The sequence below is a fragment of the Schistocerca serialis genome, chromosome 1, assembly GCF_023864345.2.
Source record: "Schistocerca serialis cubense isolate TAMUIC-IGC-003099 chromosome 1, iqSchSeri2.2, whole genome shotgun sequence".
Lineage (NCBI taxonomy): Eukaryota > Metazoa > Arthropoda > Insecta > Orthoptera > Acrididae > Schistocerca > Schistocerca serialis.
The window spans coordinates 525,589,812-525,614,357 of record NC_064638.1 but is presented as its reverse complement, the minus strand read 5'-3'; the positions used below and the strand labels follow the sequence as shown (position 1 = coordinate 525,614,357).

The 24,546-nt window shown below is 43.8% G+C and overlaps 1 protein-coding gene across 1 annotated transcript in view; it reads right to left on the bottom strand.

The window, feature by feature from the left end:
- The window catches only part of LOC126474687 (DDB1- and CUL4-associated factor 1), a 245,895-nt gene extending 221,736 nt beyond the window's left edge, over positions 1–24,159 (bottom strand). The window contains exons 1-2 of the mRNA XM_050102169.1: positions 23,835–24,159; positions 23,490–23,638 (exon numbers count right to left, since the gene is read on the bottom strand). Coding sequence (XP_049958126.1) covers positions 23,490–23,590 — 101 coding nt within the window. The 5' untranslated portion in view covers positions 23,591–23,638; positions 23,835–24,159. The remainder of the gene's footprint in view (positions 1–23,489; positions 23,639–23,834) is intronic.
- Positions 24,160–24,546: the final 387 nt, after the last annotated feature.

Here is a 24,546-nt window from a genome sequence, read left to right as displayed (position 1 = left end):
GGAAATAGAAATGTTGATAACATTGATGAATAATTTCTCAGTATTTAAATCCATTACTACTGGAAAATTTCCAAAAATATGTACGTTAAAGTGGTGAGCAGGAAGAGGAGATGAGAAATGAGAACTGGGTTAGACCAAAGAGGGTGGTGGGTACAAAACTGATGTCATGGAATATGTTTTGACTTCAGCAGAGCTTAGGCTGCAAAAAGGCAGACAACAGAAAAAGGGTTTAGTATGCCAATGGTTGTTAAAACAGAAAATATACGCATACTGATATGTGTAGCACTGCCCACATGCAGTGAATGTGCCTGTGGCGACAACTTGCTGTCATCACAGGCTGGTCAGGTAAATGTCAGTAGCAGGTAAATGTAAGGCCACTTGTAAGCGGTCCGTCTCCCTCCAACTTCACCTTTATAAGTGATTATGACCGTCGCCACTGAACACCTCGACCAATTTAGACTTTTGTTGCAAAATGCATCGGCTGAGGAGTATGTGGTCTCTACCAATGCCAGACAATGGAACTTTGTGTAATATAAGGACAAGCTAAAAACTAATACCTCTTAATTTTTATGTAAAAACTCTTAACGTTTCTTTTAAAAAATAAAGCAAAAGGTATTACTTCTACATCTTTGTCCTTCATGCCTACATATCTGCAGTCCTCTGCCACTAGAGGGCTCTGAATAGTAACATGGAACGCAATGGTGTGTAACTATATCGATGCAAGTGTGCTGTAATCGAGTTTCGAATTTGAAGAGTTTGTGTCAACACACACGGGGCACCATCTCCTTCAGCATGAAAATACCAGACCACAAACAAGCCGATATGACATGTTGTTATGCCTGCAAGGTTGACGACACACCAGACATCCTAGTGTTGAGGGTTGCACAGCTGCCAGGCAACCACTTTTCACAAAAAATTAGATTTCCCTGTATTCCACTAGGCATCCCTAGCAGTGCTGCCAGAGGTCATGCATCACAGGAACCTAACTGCTCTCACAATCCACATGACCAAAAATAGATCCCAAAATATCCTGCTGGTGGACGGTATTTAGGCAACCTTCACGAGCACTGCAACATCTTCAACAATCTGATGCCTTGGGTTTACTATCATTGGACATCTTCTATACAGTCCCAACTTTGCCTCATTGAATCTTCATTTGTTTCCAAAACTTCAAGAACATCTTCGAGGAGTTCACTTTGATAGTGATGAAGTTGTGCAAACAGAGGTGAGGTTGTGGCTTCATGAACAAACTGAAACATTCTGTAGTAACAGTATCAAGACACTGGTGTCTCATTGGGAGAAACGTGTATCATCAGGGTGACTATGCTCATGGAAAAAAAGACAAGAAGAATAAAGATGTAGAATGTTAATCATGTTTGTTTCCTTTAAAAGATATGAGTTGCCACATAAAAAATTTGGAGACATTACTTTTCAGCACACCCTCATATGATGTTTATCAGCTCCAACGAGGAAACACTGCCGATTACTTTCTATCTGGAACTATAGCTTATATTAATTTTGAACAGTAACTATTACTGTTTGTTTTTGTACACCAATAGTCAATTTTAATCTATTGTTACAGAATATTGTGTTTAATAAATATTGTTTGCCTTGAAGTGAATGTCCCAACAGTGGGCATAATCAAGAACTATTCTTATGAATTGCAAAGGATATCTTAATTACTGCTAAGTTGACAAATTAACACAATTCATATACTTTACAAATGTTTTTATGTGTAACACTCCATCAGCTAGCAAACTCAAAACATTACAAAAACCAGAGACAATTATGAGACTGTTATAAATGTATGACCAGCAGTCTGAGCTATTTTGATTTCTTTGGTGGATTCTTGCAGAGTAATCTACAGGAGAAATATTTCTTATTTATATTGTAAACACTGCTTAAAATTATGATAGTTAAGTGCAAGTTCATCAAGCATACATTAATAATGACTCCTGATTTTGACCCAAGTATGAAAGAAAGGATACATAATAATACAAGTGAAACTGTGTAGTTTAACGAAAATACACATTTATACAACAGAAGTATTTTATTTATTGGAAATATGCAAATATAATTCAAAGGTCGTATTCTTTAATGTGTGCATAATGTATCTGAGACAGGTCTATCATCTTGTCTATCATATTTAAACTGAGCACCAAAACTGATAATGACAAAGTCAATTTACAAAGCTGTAGATACTATGATAGCTCAGAGTTTCTGCTGTGGGTGAATTACAACTTTTCCAACTCAATCAAGATATATTCACCAATTGCAAAAAACCATTTTCAAATGGGGGCTGAAGCTGCAGGACAACTGGACTGACTAAATAACAGTAGCACAGTTCAAAGACTAGTGGAAATTGAGGACAGGAATGCTGCTGGAATAAAGGATGTTTTGGTGGGACACTTCCTAACTGTGCAATTATGGGAATCTGTAGAGGGGGAAGGGGATGGATTCTGATGATGGGTGTTGGGAAAAAGCCAGTGAAGTTCACTACATTGCCACAAGTGCATAATCCTGCTCAAACATCAAATGGTCATACTTCTCTTCCCACTGTCCACAATTTGTTGCCATCTCTACAGCTGAACAATGTATAGTTGTATACAGGCATGACACAGACAAAAAGGAAGTAGATGGGTTTGACGGAAGGATCTAGAATAGGTCTAGGGATTAGGGCAAGCAGTGGGAAGTCTGCTAGACTTCTAGGGTGGGGTTACTGAAGACAGGCCTAAATTTGTACACACACACACACACACACACACACACACACACACACACACACACACACACTTGTAGGCTGAAGTTAGATACAGAGTGAAATGTGGTGACACATAAGACAGGATTTCTGGTCAGGTGAATACATGGCTATCAACATAAAATCAAATAGGGATAACATAAGATTATGATTAATACTGAATGAGAAAACGGGTATGTGGGTGAACTACTGTGAACAACATAACTAAAATGGTAGCTGCAAAGCCAAAAACCACCATAGTAGTATAACTCTTGATACCTACTAATGCTGCAAATGATGAATATATAGAAAACACGTAGGATGAGATAAAGGAAGTTACTCAGTATATTATGAGAGTGAAAATTTGATTCTGATGGGTACCAGAAAAATGGAGAGAATGGTAAATAGTACAAAACATGATCGACTGATTAATCGAGAGGGGTTATGGGACCAAACGGCGAGGTCATCAGTCCCGTGATTCTGAAGCGAGTCACAGAAGAAAGAGGGTCTGCAAAAAGTGGACAAATCCAGTCAGTGGAGTCAAATTATAAAATAATGAACATTAAACTAGCACAGTAAAGGCATAAAAGGTGAGACCAAATCTAAAAATTGGAAAAAAAGAGGGGGGTGGTCATGGGGTCACAGACCGAGAAGACTATAAAAGAAGTCCCAACCACAACCAACCTGCCCCTGTTCCAAGACTAAAGGAGAACCTTATATCTGGAAATAAAAACCACTTTCATGGAGGAAATCGAGGACCAGTTCAACCATACGCGGATCGGCTGCTAATATTAAATTTAAGGAATCGGGAAGACTATCCTTAACACAACAAGCCGAAAGAAGAGGATATTTCACCAATATGTGAGATATCATCAGTCTGGCTCCACAAGCATATTGTGGGGGGTGGATCATTACATAGGAGGAAACAATTGGTGACCTGGGTATGACCAATGTGTAAATGGCATAAAACAGTGGACTCCTTCAGGGAGGAGCGGAAGGAAGAGTGCCAAACTGCAGTAGACTCCTTCATTGTGCGGAGTATATTACTATGAGCATTAGCGCCCCACATGGCATTTCACTTTTGGGCAAAGAGAGATTTGACGTAGATCCACATATCTGTAGCTGTAATCATGAAAGGAAATGGGGGGTAGGTACCTGCTTCTCTAGCCAAAAGGTCAGGCAGTTCATTTCCTGGGATGCCCACAACTTGCGACCTGGAGAAAGATGACTGAACAGGCGGCACGTTCAAGGGCACAACATGGATAGCACAGACAAAAAGGGCGACAAGATTAGCATTGGTCGATATCCTGTAGATTGCTCATGGAGTCTGCACAAATTGAAACACTGTGGAGGGAGGCCTGAGAAACAAAAAGGAGGGCCCTGTGAATGGTTAGAAGCTCTGCTGTGAACACACTATGTGATCCCGGCAATAAATGGTGTTCAAAGTCAGTAGGAGACATGACAGCATATCCCACCTTATTGATAGTCTTAGAACGATCAGTGTAAAAGATGGTGGCACCCTGGAACTCTGCAAGGATGGCACAGACAAGACGCCGGAAAACCATAGGAGTGACAGAAACCTTCGGACCCTGGAATAGATCAATCCTAATCCATGATCTAGACACCATCCAAGGGTGGGGTACGGGAGGTAAGACATGGCATGCCGTCTGGTGAGTGGAGATGGAGATCCCGACAGAGGGACGTGAGACGCATGCTGACTGACAATCCCACCCGTGGGCGGGTGTTAAGAGGGAGACATGCCACATTGGTGAAGAGCACAGGGTATACAGGAAGGTCAGGGAACTGGCGAATGGCATTTGCATAAGAAACAAGGAGTTGGCTCCATCGGATGTGTAAAGGTGGAATCCCCACTTCTGTGAGGTGACTATCAACAGGACTAGTGCGAAAGGCACCAATAGCCAGATGCACCACACAATGGTGGCCAGCGTAAAGGAGTTTCAAAGTGGAAGGAGCTGCTGAGCCACAAAACCTGACTCCATAATACAGTCTGAACAAGACCAGAGCACGATAAAGATGGGGGAAGAGTGGAATGGTCTGCACCCCAAGACATGTAGGCCAGGAGGCAGAGAGCATTAAGCTTCCGCATACATGCAAGTCTTTAGGTGGCAAATGTGGGGCAGCCATGTCAGCTTGTTATCAAAAATAAGGCCCAAGAAACGGGACTGCGCTACAACATTGAGGAGCTGGTTGCCCAAATAAAGTTATGGATCGGGCTGCACTGTGGGTAGATGACAAAACTGCATAACCTGTGTTTTGGAGGGGGAAAACTGGACGCATTGGGCAGTGGCCCATGCAAAGGCCCATCAGATGGTGCCTTGGAGCTGGTGCTATGCAGATGCTACTGAGTGGGAGCTACACCAGATGCAAAAATCATCGCCGTATAATGCCAGAGTAACCACAGGCTCAACAGAGGTCACAAGCCCATTGCTGGCAATGAAGAAGAGTGTGACACTTAGCAAAGAACCCTGTGGAATACCATTCTCCTGAATCTGAGGTGTGCTGAGCAAAGTGCCAACTCGAACCCAGAAGGGCTGGTGAGATAAAAGCTCACAGATAAAAATCAGAAGTGGAACACGGAAGTCCCAGTCATGGAGGGTAACTAAAATGTGACAGCGCCAAGCCATGTCATATGCCTTATGTAGGTCAAAAAAGACCGTGACAAGGTGCCAGTGGTGAGTAAAAGCCAGTCCAATCAGAGTAAATGGTCAGCTGGAGATCACCCTGCCTGGAAGCCACACTGATATGGGGACAACAGGCCCCGAGATTCGAGTACCCAACATAATATGAAGCTGACCATCCTTTCGAGCAGTTTACAAAGTATGTTCAGAAGGCTACTTGGGCAGTAGCTGTCAAAAGATGTTGGGCTTTTTCCCAGGCTTAAGAACGGGGATAACTGTACTGTCTCGCCATTGTGACGGAAAAGCCCCCATGAGTCAAATATTGTTGAAGACCCTGAGGAGCTGTTGCCTCTGGGGAACATCCAAGTGTTGGGTCACCTGATTGTGGATGGAATCCGGGCCTGGGGCTGTGTCTCGTGAAGAGCTAAGAGCCTGCACCAATTCCCATTCAGTGAAGAATGCATTATAAGGCTCAACGTGATGCGGAATGAAAGAGGGGGGGGGGGGGGGGGGTCGGTTCAACTCTGTGTTTCTGCCGACAGCAGGCTAGGAAGAGGACGACGATGCTGTCGCAAAGTGTGTCACAAGGTGTTCTGCGAGAACCAATGGATCAGTGCACAGAGCACCTTAGAGGTTCGGACCTGCACAGCTGACTATCACTGGTGGACCAGAAGGCTACAGAGCTAGGACCACACCTGCGATGAAGAGGCATACGTCCCCAGGGAGGAAACATAGTGCTCCTCCCAGCTTCCCTCTTAACTCCGCTTAATAATGTAACGAGCCTTATCATGGAGATGGTTAAAAGTGAGGAGGCTGGTCTGTGAAGGGTGCTGCTTAAATCACTGCAGTGCCCGTCAGCAGTCCTGGGCAGCCACATCCTTGATTAACCAACATACCGGTCGATGACGAGGGGGACTTGTGGATAGGGGGACAGCAGTTGACAGCAGCATGAAGAATAGTGGCAGAGATGCCTTGCACGACTACATCAATGGAATTCAAGAGGGAGGTGTCGAAGTGGACAGCATACATATATAAAGGCCAACTGGCCCTGTGGAATGCCCAACATGGAGGGCTGTCTGCCTGGCAACAGCAGGGGAATGATTCATTCATCAGAAAGTGGCCATTGTCACAAAGGTCATCATGGGATGACCCAGGTAGGGAAGCCACCAGGAGATCGAGAGATCGATAGCAGAGAAGGTGCCATGAGCAGAATGAAGTGGGTAGGGGATCCACCATTGAGGAGAAAAAAATCGAGGTCCGTGATAAGTTGGTCAATTAGGATACCCCTAAAGTCCCCAAGGAGGAGAAATGGGTGCGGGAGCTGCTGGATTATGGTAGTGGAAGTGGCGTACCTGGGGGGAGGTAGACATTGCAAATGGTGATTGATGGAGTCATTTACACTCGAACCACTATCGCTTCCAAGTTGGTATATAGGGGGATCCAGTCACTAACGACATCATAGCGAACCAAAGTGCAGACCCCACCAGATGCTACCCCGGGGCCAGTACAGTTCCACCAGAACACCCGATAACCACGAAATGTTTGGAGAGTGGTTATCACGGATACGCGTTGCTTGATGAACAAGACAGAACACAGAATAGGAGGAGACAAGACGTTGCATTTCCAGTAGGCATAGTATCCATTGCAATTCCACTGGATGATCACGTGGTGAGAGTCCAAGGCAGACATGAAGAAGCCAAGGAGGATGTCGGGTCACTTGGTCAGTAGTCGTCACCGACAAGGATGGGGTGACATCCATAAATAAGATGTCAGACTCAGGTTGCAAGAGGGGAGATGGCAACTACGGGGGCACCTTGTCTTGAGATTTATGTTTCTTCTTCTTCTTCTCCTCTTTCTGAGGTGGGGGAGGGTAGAGTTCGTGGGACGCACATGTTTCTGCAAGATCTGGAACCAAAAAAGAGCAGGCAACCTTGGGGTGCACAGATGGTGCGGCCTCATAGCTGAGTGGTGGTAAGAGTCTTCTGGCCTGAAAAACTCTGGGGAACCGGCTGATGCCAAAGAAAGGAGCACTACTTCGGCTGGGGAGAGGGAGCGGCTCCCTGACGGGAGGTTGTGGGAACTGCAGGGGAGAGGGAGGGGAGGACAAAGGAGGAGGACAAGGGAGGAGGAGGAAATGAAGTAACAGAGGCATAAGTTGAAGATAGTGACACTAGATGGAGTCTCTCATACTTCTGGCAAGCCTCAGCATAAGACAAGCGATCCAGGGACTTGTATTCTTGAATCTTCTTTTCTCTCTTGTAAGCCGGGCAATCCGGGGAGCGAGGGGAGTGGCGGTCAGCACAACTGAGACACCAAGGTGTATAAGTGGACAAGGGAAAAAAAAATCCCAGAGTTTTCCCGGTAAAAAAATACACTTTTTCCATGTTACGTGGCAATATACTTTTCCAAGGAACTCTAAAACTTATCAACCCTTTGAATGGTTAACATTTTATACACCAGCATAGATCTTCTCACTGCCACTTTAGAAAATGAAACCCAGAAAAAACAATCTTGGAAAGATCTCTGATGTGCAGCAACATGTACACTGCATATTTTCATATTACAATAAGCTGCATATATTCGTAATTATGAAAGTATAAATTTGAATTCCACCAAAGACAGCACCTTAGTTACCAATGAATTGAAACCGAGATTGTGATGCCCTTTTGTAAGCCAATAATAGCTCAAATGATGTAATCTCGCCAGTCATGACAGCAGATATTCAGAGCATAGGATATGTGATGCTAGCCAGTAGTAACATCACTGTTACGTGGCGCAAACAAACAAATAGGAAAAGTTAATGGTATAAATTAATATACATAGTGTTGCAAGAAGAAAAGAAAAGCTTTCACATATAATATTAGTCTCCAGAATGAGATTTTCACTCTGCAGCAGTGTGCGCCGATATGAAACTTCCTCGCAGATTAAAACTGTGTGCCGGACCAAGACTCGAACTCGGGACCGTCGCCTTTCGCAGGAAAGTGTGCTACCAACTGAGCTACCCAAGCACGACACACGTCCCATTAAGGTAGGAGACGAGGTGTTGGCAGAAGTAAAGCTGTGAGGACGGGACAAGAGTCGTGTTTGGGTAGCTCAGTTGGTAGAGCACTTGCCCGCGAAAGGCAAGGGTCCCGAGTTCGAGTCTCGGTCCGGCACACAGTTTTAATCTGCCAGGAAGTTTCATATCAGCACACACTCTGCTGCAGAGTGAAAATCTCATTCTGGAAATATCCCCTAGGCTGTGCCATGTCTCCACAATATCCTTTCTTTCAGGAGTGCTAGTTCTGCAAGGTTCGCAGGAGAGCTTCTGTAAAGTTTGAAAGGTAGGAGCCGAGGTACTGGCAGAAGTAAAGCTGTGAGGTCGGGGCGTGAGTCATGCTTGGATAGCTCAGTTGGTAGAGCACTTGCCCGAGAAACGCAAAGATCCCGAGTTTGAGTCTCAGTCCAGCACACAGTTTTAATCTGCCAGGAAGTTTTAATGTTAGTCTCGAAGATTAATAAGCTACAAGAGAAGCTAAGCTTTTACAAGAGAAGCTAAGCTTTCGCATGTATTATTGGTGTGTTATTATGTGTGTGTTACTCCTTAAGATACATCAAACAAATGTGCCAGTAAAATTTGAAATAATGGCATAAATGTCTAGTCTTCTGGGCTAGAAATTCTTGTAAGTGACTGGTCCTCAAAGTGTTAAGTTTTAAATGAGAGTCAAATGTTCTGTGATTTAAGAAATTAATTGCTCATTCTCGCACATAGCAGAATTCATCTTGCATAAAAGAAAATGTACTTTGAAAGTAATGCTTTTCAAACTACCATTCGCAATATTTTCCCACAATCTGTTAGGAATAGGCTTGTTGCAGCGGTTGCCAGAAAAAAGGCGTCACTGCGTGTGCACAGCTATGAAGGCGTATGAAGTCCGTACGTATAAAGCATTAAGAGATCTTACATTACATCTTAAAAGAAACAGGACGTCAGAGGATACTCCAAGGGCATTGGTATTTCGTAAACAATACTCAGTTGTACTATTCGGCTTGAAGTGCACATTTTTATGTCCACATTCACAATGATGTAGGCCCCCATCTGATATTAAACTTTTCAGTTTGGTTTCCAGGATGTAAATTTTCTTTGAGTACCAGTACTGTACTACCTCATATTAGGTTCTTTATTATGGTATAATGTCATGCGTGCCAGAAGATGATAATGTACACTTAAAACTTAGCGAGCAAGTTGTAATTAGACAATGGTGTGGAATAAAACATTTCGTTTCAAATAAATGGTTGGTTGGTTGGTTTAAAGGCGGGAGAAGGGACCAAATTATGAGGTCATCGGTCCCTTGTTCCTAATAAAACAGTGCCACAAGTTTGAGAATAAAACGGACAAAACATATAACACAAAATGGAAAGAAAGGGAAAGCCACAAGAACGAAGGGAAGGCAACAAACACTAAAAGGAACAAAAGAGGACAATAGAACAGAGACGCTAGAAACAGAAGAGATTAAAACACGAAAGCAGATTACAGTGGCTGGCCAACCACGAGAATAAAAAGGGAAAGCCAGCCAATCTGCAACACATTAAAACATCCATCCTGAAAGCACTAGGGTGGAAGACACAGAGGGACAAAGGACATGCGCTAAAACCTGTATAGAAATAACCCACTCTCACGGATAAAACGTAAAACTAAAGCTGCTGAGGAGGCATTGTCACCCAACACTGAAGACAGGGTGCTGGGAAAGTTGAAGGTCTGTTGCAGAGCGGCTATAAGTGAGCAGTCCAGCAAGAGGTGAACGACTCATTTCGGAGTCACAGCAACACTGAGGCGGCCCTCGCGCGGAATAGGTATCCATGCATTACCCACATATGGCCAATGCGGAGCTGACAGAGGACAACTGATTCCCTGCGAGAGGCCTGCATGGATAACTTCCACACATTCATAGTCTCCTTAATGACACACAGTTTTTATGCGTGCTGTTATGCCATTCCGTCTCCCAAAGCTGGAAAACACTGCGGTGTAAGACAGAACGCAGGTCAGCTTCGGAGATGCCTATCTCCAGAAGTGGTTTCTGCATCGCCTGTTTGGTCAGCCTGTCGGCAAGTTCATTGCTGGAGATTCCGACGTGTCCTGGGGTCCACACAAAAACCATAGAACGGCGGAACTGTTCCAGGGCACAGATGGACTCCTGAATGGATGCTACCAGGGGTGGCTAGGGTAGCACTGGTCGATAGCTTGTAGGTTGCTCAATGAGTCAGTACACAGGAGAAATGACTCGCCAGGACATGAGTGGATGTACTCAAGAGCACGAGATATGGCCACCAGCTCTGCAGTGAAAACACTGCTGCCAACTGGCAAGGAGTGCTGCTCAATATGTCCTCCATGAACATATGCAAAGCCTAAGTGACCATCAGCCATTGAGCTGTCGGTGTAAACTACTTCAGAGCCCCCGAACACATCAAGAATCGAGAGGAAATGACAGCGGAGAGCAGTGGGGTTAACGGAGTGCTTAGGGCCATGCAAAAGGTCCAGACAAAGCGGCGGCCGAGGCGTACACCACGGAGGCATATGTGAACGGGCCACAAGCAGAGGTCGTAAGGGGAATGACTCAAGTTCGGAGAGAAGGGACCGCATGCGAACCGCTATCATTAGCCCCAATCTGGGACGCCGATGCGGGAGATGGACTGCCACGGGCAGGAAAAGGAGACGGTTATTCAAATGCGCAGGAGAACTATGAATGTGTGCTGCGTAACTGGCAAGCAGTTGCGCACATCTGATCTGTAGTGGAGGGACACCAGCCTCCACCAGTACACTGGTCACCAGACTCGTCCTAAAAGCTCCTGTCAAAAATAGAACCCCACAGCGGTGCACAGGGTAGAGTAAATGCAATTCTAAAGGCACTGCCAAACCATAAACCATACTCCCATAGTCTGTTTGGGATTGGATAAGGGCTCTGTAGAGCTGCAGCAGGGTGCAGCGATCTGCGCCCCAATTGGTGTTGCTCAGGCAATGGAAGGCATTGACGTGCTGCCAGCACTTCGGCTTAAGCTGACGAAGATGAGGGAGCCAAGTCAATTGAGTGTCAAAAACCAGTCCTAGGAACTTATATGTCTCCACTGCAGAGAGTGGATCATCATTAAGGTAAAGTATGGGTTCTGGATGAACAGTACGACACAGACAGAAGTGCTTGACACACGACTAGGCGGCTGAAAACCGGAAGCCGTAGGCTAGAGCCCATGACTGCGCCGCTCAGCAACAACAGTACTGGAGCAGCAGTATGAAATGCAGAAGTCGTCTGCATACAGAGAAGGTGAGACGGAGGGCACGACTGCAGCTGCTAGACCGTTAATGGCGACTAAAAATAGAGAGACACTCAATACAGAGCACTGCGAGACTCCATTCTCCTGGATATGGATGTAACTAAGGGAGTCACAAACTTGGACACAAAAAGTACGGAGCGGCAGGAAGTTTTGGATAAAAATCGGGAGTGGGCCCTGGAGACCCCACTCATACATTGTGGCAAGGATATGATGTCACCGAAGCGGTGGTGTATGCTTTACATAAATCAAAAAAGACGGCAATCAGGTGTTGCCGTCTGGAAAAGGCTGTTCGGAAGGCAGACTCGATGGTCACAAGATTATCAGTGGTAGCGCGACCCTGGCGGAAGCCGCCCTGACATGGAGCCAGCAAGCCACGTGACTCCAGGACCCAACCCAACTGCCGACATACCATACATTCCAGCAGCTTACAAAGAATGTTGGTGAGTCTGATGGGCCGATAGCTATCCACATCAAGCAGGTTTTTACTGGGTTTGAGCACCGGAATGAAGGTACTCTCCCACCATTGTGATGGAAAGACGCCACCGCACCAGATCTGGTTGAAGATGATGAGAAGGTGTCACTTGTAGTCAAGATGACAGGTGTTTTATCATCTGGCTGTGGATGCGATCAGGCCCAGGAGCTGTGTTGGGGCAATGTGCAAGGGCACTGAGGAGCTCCCACTCTGTAAATGGGGCGTTCCAGGATTCACTGCAGCGTGTAGTGAATGAGAGGACATTCCGTTCCAGCCGTCCTTTGAGTGTGCAAAAGGATGAGGGGTAATTCTCTGACACAGAGGCTCAAGCAAAGTGCTTGGCAATCGTGTCAGCGTTGGTACTTAACTTGCCATTTATGATAACACCGGGGACAACTGCTGGGGCCTGGTAACCGAATCTTTGTCCAGATTTGGGAAGGTGCCGTGTGGCACCCAATGGTGGAGACATATCTCTCCCAACACTCCTTCTTCCGTTGTTTGATAAGGTGGCGAGCACGGGCACGGAGCTGTTTAAAAGCTATGAGGTGCTCCAGGGAAGGGTGCCGTTTATGCTGCTGTAGAGCTCGCCGACGCTCCTCAATTGCTTCAGCGACTTCTGGCGACCACAAAGGGACTGCCTTACGCCTTGGGCACCCTAAAGAGAGAGGGATCGCATTTTCTGCAGCAGAAACAACTGTGCTAGTCACCTGCTCAACCATCACATCGATGTTACCGTGTGGGGGAAATTCAGCGGTGACAGCAGAGGTGAAAGCTCTCCAGTCCGCCTTGTTCAAAGCCCGTCTGGGCAAGCGCCCAATGTGCCTGACACTGGGGCAGTTACAGGAAGATGGTGAAGTGGTCACTACCACACAGGTCGTCATGTGCTCTTCAGTGGATGGATGGGAGAAGTCCTGGGCTACAAATTGATAAATCAATGGCCGAGTAACTACCATGAGTCACACTGAAATGTATGGCGGTCCCAGTATTTAAGAGGCAGAGGTCGAATTGCGACAGTAAAGTTTCGAAACCTCTGCCTCGGCCAGTAAGCATGGTACCACCCCACAAGGGGTTATGGGCATTAAAATCTCCCAGATGTAGGAAAGGTTTAGGGAGTTGATCAATCAGTTCAGCTAATACATTCAGGGGTAATGTACCATCTGGAGGAAGATATACATTGCAAACAGTTATTTCCTGTGTCATCCTTATTCTGACAGCCATGCTTCAAGAGGAGTTTGAAGGGGCCCATGTTCACTACAGACCGAGTTTAGGACATAAACGCAAACTCCACCTGACACTCTCTTATAGTCACTACGGTTCCTGTAATATTCCTTATAGCTGCGGAGGGCAGGGGTCCGCATTGATGGGAACCATGTTTCCTGGAGGGCAATGCAGAAAGCAGGTGTAAAGCTTAACAGTTGCCGCAGCTCAGCCAGGCGGTGGAAAAAACCGCCACAATTCCACTGGAGGATCACTTCGTGAGACTGGGAAGATATTGAACAATCAATGAGGCAGTTTACACCTCAAGAGTTGCCTGCTGCCACCGATTTATTGCCTGAGCAGTCTATATCCATTGTGTCTGAGGGTCTGGCGAGATCTAGGTCGTCAGTGGACGCCAAAATCTCCACCCCATCCTCAGCCGCAGGGCTTGTAGGTAGTGGTGGTGCTGGTGCCACTGCAATTTTCTTGGTCTTAGGGGTTTTCCTTTAGGATTTCTCTCACTGCTGCTTGAGTTTGCCTGGCTGTGAGGACTTCACTGGCTCAGTCTCCGGAACTGAGAATGAGCGTGAAGCCGTATGACCAGCTACTTTTGGGCTAGAATGAGATTTTCACTCTGCAGCGGAGTGTGCACTGATATGAAACTTCCTGACAGATTAAAACTGTGTGCCGGACAGAGACTCGAACTCGAGACCTATGCCTTTCGCGGGCAAGTGCTCTACCAACTGAGCTACCCAAGCACAACTCATGCCCCGTCCTCACAGCTTTACTTCTGTCAGTACCTAGTCTCCTACCTTCCAAACTTTAGAGAAGCTCCCCTGCGAACCTTGCAGAACTAGCACTCCTGAAAGAAAGGTCTCGAGTTCGAATCTCGGTCCGGCACACAGTTTTAATCCGTCAGGAAGTTTCATATTTTTGGGCTCTTCAGCCACTAGAAGAAACCTGGGAAGGGAGTGATCCAAGGGACCCCTTCCTAGTGAGAGAAGCCAAAGAAGACTTACGCTTCTCCAGCTTAGAAGTGGGGATGGATGTCTCTGATGGTTGGGGGGGGGGGGGGGGGGGGCGTTGCTCCCGAAATATGTGGTGCAGGAGCAACAGGGAGGGAAATGCCCCCCACCATCAAGGGGGCAGGTGTAGTCTTCCGGCTCTGTGAGGTGAATTGGGTTGGCAGAGCTGATGGCGCCAGAACTGTTGTAGCAGTGGCGTAAGACAATGTCATACACACAAGATGCAGGCATTTAAATTTTCTCTTAGCCTCAGTGTAGGTCAGTCTGTCCAGGGTCTTGTACTCCATGATTTTCCTTTCTTTCTGGAGAACCCTGCAGTCAGGCCAGCAAGGTGAATGGCGAGCCTGGCCCTCCTCCCACGGTGTAGCCAGGGCACGAAAGGTTGCGAGGTTATACAAAGCAGCATTCAAGGATCCTTCACCATTCTAAGAGACAGCTGTTTGAGAACAGCCTGATTTTTGCAGCTTGACACCTTGCACACACAGGTGGCAGAACACAGGGGCTTCCCTCATGAAGTGGGTGGTCACAATCACCTTACAAAGGGTCTGCCGTACAATGGGAAGACATATGCCTAAAATGCAAGCACTGAAAGCATCGCACAGGTGGAGGGACATATGGCTTCACACCACATCTGTAGCACACTACCTTGACTTCCTCTGGGAGGGTATCCTCCTCGAAAGCCAGAATGAAGGCACCAGTATCGGTGCGGTTGTCTTTGCAACCCTCCTGCACACGTTGAACACAACAAATGCCATGACGCTCCAGATTAGTTTGGAGTTCCTCATCAGTTTTCAGGATGGAGTCCCAACGAAAAATTACTCCCTGGACTATATTCAGAGATTGGTGAGGAGTAATAGATACCGGGACAGTGCCAAGACGATCGCAGGCACGAAAAGCTGCAGATTGGATGACAGAAGCAGCTTTGATCAACAGGGAGCCCGACCGCATATTACTAAGAGACTCCACTTCACCAAACTTGTCCTCAATATTTTCTACAAAAAACAATGACTCTGTGGCGATGAACGTGTAGCCCATCCATCCTAGTACAGACGAGGTAGCAGAGAAAGGGTTTCATCTCAAGACAGCGAGCCTGGCCCTCCTTCCATGGTGTAGCCAGGGAATGAAAGGTTGCGAGGTTATACGAAGCAGCGTTCAAGGATCCTTCACCATTCGAAGAGACAGATGTTTGAGAACAGCCTGATTTTTGCAGCTTGATATGCTTCATGCACCAAGCATGCACCCTGATAACACCCACTGTGACCAGGGGCTCTCTCCACAGGCGCCACCCAGCCATATCAAGGACCATCTGGCACGGCAGCTGTTGCCAGGAGTTCAGATACTCCTGAAGAGACAAGCAACCACTCCTTGGAATACATGGGGAGGGAGCAGCTCAGGTATCAGTAGTGTGATCCCTGTGTTGTCAGGGCTTCAGCAATATGGATACATAACAGCCCCACCACACAGACTGGCTACACGTGCTGGTGACCTAGCAGGTAGAAGGGGCTACAGTGGGGAAGGGAGAGGGGAAGGAAGGGGGGAGAGGAATCCACACTGTAGATGCTATGGAGGGAGTTCTTTCCCATATGGCTCACACTAGAAACAGGAAATTTTGGAGATCAAAGTTCAAGTGGAAACCTAAATGCCAAAAAGGATAAAAGAACAGGCAAACGGAACAAAATTGCAAACAACACAGGAAACCAGGTGGATAGCCAGTTCGACATAAATCAGAAAACACCAGATGGGGGAAGGAGGTAGCAACAGGGAACAAGCCAGGATAGGAAGGGGGGGAGCAGCGTGAAGGAAATACAGCCATGTAATGAAGAATGGGTCACAATAGCTTGGGGCCCCATGTGCGCCATGCACAAACTCACGAAAGAACCGTGAGCTCCCTGGGGAGGGAAGGGGGGGCAGGGGGTAGAAAACATGGATGGGGGAAATGAATGAAAGGGGAAACCACCTAGTTTGAATACTGAATACTGCACAGAGCACAGTTTAATCATTGCTAACATTTAACTTGAAAATCATGAAATAAATGTGTACAGGTGGAAGAGACATGGAGATCAGGAAGATTTCAGGTAGATTCAAAACTTTTCTGGAAAAGATGTTGACGTCAATAATTTATTGGTTACAAACTGCAGATTAAAACTGACGAAACTGCAGACTGGTTTTAGCTCTATCTGGAGTGAAGATCATAAAGCACAAGACACAATCTCTCTTCAAACCCGCTGAAAAACTCTGCCACCGCAAATTTTCCTCTGTTTTTCTTCAAGAAATGGGTAATAAGTAAAATGCATTTGAAACATGATCATCTGTCAGTGCACTCACTGTCTGTCTGTCAGAAAATTAGTGAATTACAATCTTTCCTATAAACGGTTTCACTAGGTAATTAGCTTCAAATATTACCAAAAATACCATCTGTTGATGGTGACGGAAAGGTACATACAGCGATATATCTCCTCCTGGTTCTACAGGGTTAAGTGAAATTCACCCACAAGGTCTTCGCAACACGACTAGCCACATGCCAGCGATAAAAAAAAAGGCTCTCACAAAAGTTTGCCCAGTGCGTACATCCGGCAGAAAAAGGACGTTAAAGAGTGGCAAGCTGCCAACACTGTAACCACGTGAATGGTAACTACCTCTGTCAGACATATTAGTCATGCTGTACAGTTGGTGTAGCGTGTAGAGTTTTGCATTCACATGCAGGAGGTCGAGGGTTCGATCCTGGGTTAGGGTGCATTTTTTTTATTTGCTAATTTCAATCTGAGAGTTCATACTGTAATATACGCCTTCTCTTAGGTCGCAGTTATCCTAAATTTATAACATTTTGTAACGCTGAACATAACAAATACGTGGTTAGACAAATAAGAATCAGATAGTTGAAACAAATGACCTGTCATAGGACAGAATAACTACAGAAACAATATCAATTTCAAGATACTAAAGATGATAGCACAATACAATAACACAACTCTACTTGTCATTTATATTACATGTAATATGAACACTCAGATGTGGCACATTAGCAACCAGTGACAACAATAATGTACACATTAATGACAGTATGACATTCACAACAGAGTATGTTGTCCTCAGAACAACAGGCACTCAAAGCGCCGTCTTCCCTGCTTGTCCAAACATTGTGCAACCTGCCAGATCATACAGCTCTGGACCCTTCGCAGCACAGCTGCATCGACAGTAACAAGAGCAGCATGAACATGTGCTACCAATTCTTCCACATTCATCGGCAGAGTAGAGAACACGCACTCCTTCAGGTGCCCCCAGGAAGAAAACCAGGGGATGTAGGTCAGGTCAACACGGTGGCCATACAAATGAATGTCCACGTCCGAGCCATTTCCCTAGAAATGTTCTGTCCAAATACTGTCGTACATTAATTCCAGAGCGTGGAGATGCACCATCATATTGGAACCATATCTCCAGCCGAACATGTAGTGGAATATATTTCAGCACATCAGGCAGATAGTTTGACAGGAATGCATGCAGTCAACCGGTCAGGCAACATGTAGGGACCCAAACACCTGTTGCCCAATATATGGCCCAGACGCTGATACCAAAGCGAACTTGATATCCACAGTTGCGGGTGACATGCAAGTTAACCTCACACCAATGGTGGGCATTGTGCATATTAAAGACACCATCACGCGCGAATGTTACTTCATCTGACCATATTATGATGTTCATGAAGTCATCGTTGGCTTCCTGTTATTGTTGAAACCATTCACAGAATTGCATCCACCGATGGCGATCTGCAGGAAGTATAATATAGGGGTGCAGCCCACGCTCATGCAGCATGTTAACAATCGTGTGTTGCGAGACAAAACAGCTGCCTTGTTACGCTGTGTGTCCTTCGCTGAGGTTCTTGGTGTATGACCTCCAGAATAGCTTCTTCAGGTAGCTGGAGCACAGCAAGTCTGTGGACAACCTCTGGCATGAGATGGTGGAAGGAGAGAATCTGACTCCCGAAAGTGCAAAGCCAGATGACGAAACACGTTTTTATCTGGATGGCGCCAACAAGGATATCTAGCAGCATATTCACATGCAGCAACACAATCCCCATTATCAGATGCACCAAGGACCAGAACCATATCCACAAATTTGTTGTTTGTGTATGCCATACATCTGCCACACTGGTTTAGAGGCTTGTACACATGTACATTGGAGTCTGTCACGGGCGTGTTATTCCGCTCACAACTAGGCCCTGTCTGGTGGACAGCACATGCAGTATAAACACGCCGTCAGTCCTGCATACTGTTCCATCTAATGCGCATTACTCCTCTGACAGATATTGTTCTGTCATGATTCATCCTGACACCACTAACTGTGAAATGTTCGACTTCAAATTACACTGTTTCCCTAATGGTAATAGATGTGATCCTTCCATAACCCCATCGATATAATAATAATAATAATAATGCATTGAGATACATACTAAACAGCATGCGGTTACCAGACTCAATGTTGAAAGGCATAATTAATGGGACCATGGTGATAACACATACAAATAGTAACCAAGTTTGGACATTATTCGCAAAGCACGTTGCTAGCCCTACTGATAACTTAAGGCCCTAACGAAATGTTACGGACCTGAACAAGGCAAGAATAATAGTTGGTGCCAATCTATGGTACCATTGGACGAGAGTACAAAGAAAACAGATTTTGCATCTAGCAGATGAAGTGGTGCGAATAAATTCACACCCACGACACAGAAAGGGCTTCTTTCAAAGCTGACCAATCTTCCATTTCTACGATTGTAGTATGCAAGTGCAAATGTTTCCTAGAGGACCTGCTGCAATCGCTGTTGATGATTAAAGATGCCAGACACCGTACCACCTGGACTACATTTACCAAATAAAAAACATATGCCTCAACCCAGCATCGAATCATAATCTACTGCATGCTAACCCAAAACTCTATCCACTGCACCAACTGTACCGTACAACCAAGATGTGCTGACAGAGGTAGTTACCATACATGTGATTACAGTGTTGCTAGACTTGCTATCTGATGTCTCAGGTATCAGCTATAATGGGAACAGGCATGCTGTTTTACCATAGTTAATTTTTTAAAATTTCTTTAAATTTTAAGTTTTAAAAATCTTTCAGAGGTTTAAGTACTTTTATCATACTGAAAAGAAATTATTCTGCTTGTTTCCTAAATCTGAAGATGGTTGTTGGCCAACTGAGACCAGTTATCTAGTTACTACTTGACTGAATCACAATTAAGACTTTTAACATTAGGAATACTTAAACATTGTTGACCAACTATATTTGAGCCACGATTAATGGAAACAAGCTCACATACAACAATAAAGGGGACAAAAAACCAATTGTGTTCTACTCGTGACATCCACTTTAATTAATTTAAAAAAACTATGGGAAACCTAAATCGGGATGGCTGGATGGATATTTGAAGTCCGCTATTCCTAGTGTATTAACCACTGCATCATCTCACTCAGTGGCAAACTTCCATGCCAGGTCAGCAGTGAAGTTTCAAGAAAGTACGCATATTTGCTACCATGTGTCTATATTGTATCTTTGTGAAAAACGGCAGGTTGTTGTTATGTAGATCACCAGTTGCATCCAATAGTGGCCCAAACCATCACACTTGGCATGTGACAACAAGGCTACTGTGAAATGCAGATCAGCAGACAGCAGTAACGATGGTAGATTCTACACTTTGACAAGTTGTAGTGTGGCTTGTTCACAAACACTACATCCTGCAACCCACCACACCAATTTTGCCATTCACATACACATATTGTCACTAAACAAACTATGGTCAATACATAATTTAACCCCCAGGTGGAAGAAAATGCTGTCAAGCACAAAATATTTGACTCTGGCCTCCTTCCCTCTCAGTCTTAAAACTTTCTTTTCTGTGCGAATCACCTTATCATTTTCAGCTACGCAAACCACCTTCCTTCACCTTTGACGGATGTATAAAACCATCTACCTGTATCAAACCATACGACTATCAACATTACCCCCACTCCGATAGCAGCTCTCCCTTCCACTCCTCTGAAATGCACAAATCAGAAAAGTCTATAGAATACATCCTTCATTCATAGTATCCTCCTAGCCTCAATCTATGGTACTCCTTATGTTACATATGCAGCGTGTAAATTTTTTCCTTGGTTTCTCGGCTCCCTCAGAACTCAAAAGATTGTGCGTGTGTGTTTAGTATTTTTTGTCAACCTTATTGGTCAAAGGTGCAGTAGCTGTGGAGCACTGTCTAATATTATGTTTCATTTGGCTGTTGTGTTCTATTTCTTTTGGTAAAATGAGCGATGAGGTACTTCATGGGCCACCAGCGGGCACTACATATGACCCATCGTCAGCATAGGAAGTGAAACCTATGACGTGACCTTTTTATTTAGTTGCTCAGTATGAACACAAAGCATAGTATACTGGCTGCAGCATAAAGCATAGTAACTGGCTGCAACATAAAGCATAGTATACTGGCTGCAACATATGAGAGGGGGACTTTTTCCCCTTCCTCTCTTGTGGATATCTATAGGTGGATTAGTGCTCACTTTCCTCACACCTCCCTTTAAAATCTGCAACGAAAAAGAGTGCTCATTGTATTTGCATCCCTTTTCTTACACCCATCTGCCACAATTTTTTCCCCTTTTTTATTAGTATTATTAACCTGAGCAGGTTGCCATGGAGGTGATTATTCTGTTTGAGGTGTCAAATTATGTTTGAGCTCAGAATTTGTTCTAAGATTTAATAACAAATGGGTGACAAGGGTATTATTTATTTGAGAGGTCTACAGTAGAATATGGTTAAAAGTGGGTCTAATTCGACCACAAATTCATTATACAATCTGATAGGAATTCCATCAGGCCCTGGAGCTTTGTCCAATTCTACCAATTTCAGCTGTTTCTCAACAACGCTAACATCAATAGCTCTATCATGTGCCTTTGCAGTGCTGTAAGAATTAAAGTGGTACAATAACCCTGAATTTTCATTTGTAAAGGAGCATCTAGAAATAGAGTGCATAATTTCTGCTTTCACTTTGCAGCTCTTAATTTCAGATCCTGTATCATCCAAGAGTGCCTGGACGCAAACTCTGGTACCACTAACAATCTTTATTACAACTAAAATTTCTTTGGTTTTTGTAAGACATCCTACAACACTACTCTGCTGTAGTATGAGTAGTTGTTGAAGGCTTCATGCATTGCTCTCTCGATGCTTGATTTAGCATCTCCCTATTTATAGCCCTATGCTTTATTTTACACGTATTAGATAGCAGCTTTTGTTTCTTTACGGTGACAATATACAATGGAAGCTCTCTCCCATTATGAACTGTTCTACTAAGTACATATTTACCAAGTGCATGGTCAAAAGCTATTTTTGTACCCCTCAAAACAAATCAAATGAAGCCCATACTTTGTTCATAGGGTCTGAACAAAGCTAACTGATGTCACTGAGCAGATTTGCTGCTCTTTTTCTTGCACATGATAATGAAGTACATTTACTATTAAGAATTTAGCAGACCTGATAGTAGTACAGTAGGGTTTAACAGACATCCTCTTAAGGCCCGATAACATTTAAGAGCAACCCGAGCCTCAGTATTTTTAACTTATGTTAAATGGTCACACCAATCAAAAGATACACAATTTTGTATGTGACAGAATCTACAAATACATGATGGGTTGAAGAGTGTGATTAAATTCATCCACTTTGGGCACTGATACTATCAATCAATATAGAGACAGCCATCATAAAATCACACTCATTTTAACTATCAAAAACAATGGGACCTCCCCTGGAAAATCTGTCTCAGGCAGGGGAAGTATTGTTGTTATGCCTTCAAATGTATTGTAAAGATGACAATAGCAGACCACAGTGGAAAATAGAGGTATTTACTCAGAAAAGTGAAAACACCCATGTAATGGTAAACAAAGTAAAAGAAACCTAAAAGCAGGTCAATCTTCCAATTTCCACATCAATTTATGTTAACAGCAATGTTGAATTGTGACGAAGACATTGAGATTAACTGTAAAACAAAAAGTTTCATTGATAGAAGAAAGGTAGCATATGTTAAAGAATAAATTACTGTTACTGAAATATCAAAAATGTAAGGAAAAGATAGATTGCAACTTGCCATAAAAATGACAGATTAAGTTACAGACAGGCACAACTAAATGACACTTACACACCAGCTTTCGATCGCAGCCTTTGTCAGTAGCAAATTATCTTTTCCTTACATTGTTGATATTCCAATCAGGAGTTTCAATTGTGATTTTATTGTGATGTTTGTATGTGATGATTGTGATTAGGAAGTTTTGAGAGACATTTCAAAATACCACATGCATGCTTAAAGAAATACACAGGGCTAATAGTATTTTGACACATAAACAGGAACTGTAACTTTTTGCTTTGAGGAATAAAATGCTACATTTCCAAAATACTTGTCAGACCCATAGCCTGCTTCGTAACTCAGTGAACCACTGTAATCAGTTCAGAAACAAGAAATTTCTTACCCTCCCCACCAGTAACGGAACTGGGTAATAGAAATGATTAAAATATGTGAATTTTTTCAATGAAGACCATTGAGTGTTCGAGCAGAAAAATCACAAGATAGTATAAATTGAAATAACAGGGTTTTCTAAGAACATTTAACACAGTGCATGTAACAATACAGTACAATATGCTATGGATATTTTTGACCTGTCATTAAATACCTGATTTAAAAATACTGACAATACGCACAGAATGCTAATAGTCCTCTAAAAAAATATCTGGGAAGTTACAACTGTCACTGGTTTTCTATCTAACAGGCTACAGAACAATGATACCTATATAGTTGTAGGGATCTTACGTTTCAGCACACTATCAAGTCTCGTATATATATTCAAAAAGCAAAAATACAATACGATTCCCACACATCCAAAGTAATACTAAAATGCTTAAGACATTATGGCAATTTAACTACAAAAAATTAACAATAACTTTCTCTTTGATTAAAATTTGGATGTTATGAACACAAACACAACGGATAGGCAACAAAAAAATAAATTAACATACGTAAACGAACTATACAGCACAAAATATCTGCAAATATGTGGTATACATTGCAGCGTGTAAACATACCTCGTAAGAACTGGGACTGGATCGTACAAAGAATTCTGGTGTTCCTCTTCCCATGAACGCAAACAGTACATTATTTCACTTATATCTGTAGTGGACTCCATCCTTCTCTTTATAGATTACGCAATTATTCCCTTAATGTTTGCAATCAGCTGCATATGTGAAATTGTAAACACAAATTACTTTGTTGGTTAAACAACGTTACGGAAAACGTTAAATATGCTGGCATTAAAATTCTGTCAAATACATGAACTAATAGAAAACACCAGGCATTTGCTATCTTCAACGCCTAAATGAAAAATGCCAATAACACAAGGAAAAAATGACTTAACCTAAATACGAACTCACAGTATCACATTATAAGGCAACAAATTTTTATCAGTTTTTGTAGTAGTCCATCAAACTTGATAATTTACTAACTGACAAGCATTTCCAAAAGTTGTAACATCACTTGTATTCTCAAAACCAACACCACCGCTAGACTACACGATACATCACGTTGTGAGCGGCAAAAACAATTGCTAAGCGCAATTCGTATGTGTATATTGCACCACGAAAATATAACTAGGTAAATTGCAACCTTCCGGGCAGTTTTTGAAATTTGAAAGTGCTGTTATTGTAAAGCTTCTCATAGGTATTAACTTTATAATAGCTATAGTAATCATTTAATTCATTTTCGCACGTTTTTCGAGGTAAACCAGAGATATTTGGCAATGGAGACGGATGTTGATCCCGGATTCATGGCCAACACAAGATATTGTTAGTACACACACACACACACACATGGAAAGCGCAAAAGTCCTGTCAACATAAATACAATATACCGACACAGCAGAAGACAGAGACTGGTGTATGGTATTATGTCACTCTACGACAACTAAAAACGGAAAACATAAAACATGACTAAATTAGAAATTATAATTGCCAGAGAGAAAACCTGTGATTTATCATCAATTGCCTCATGATTCGAATTCTCGTCTGCTTTGGTTTCCCGTTGATTTACATAAAACGTTAGAGGCAATTATCCGGATGACCTCTTAAATAGACCACTGTAGCTTTC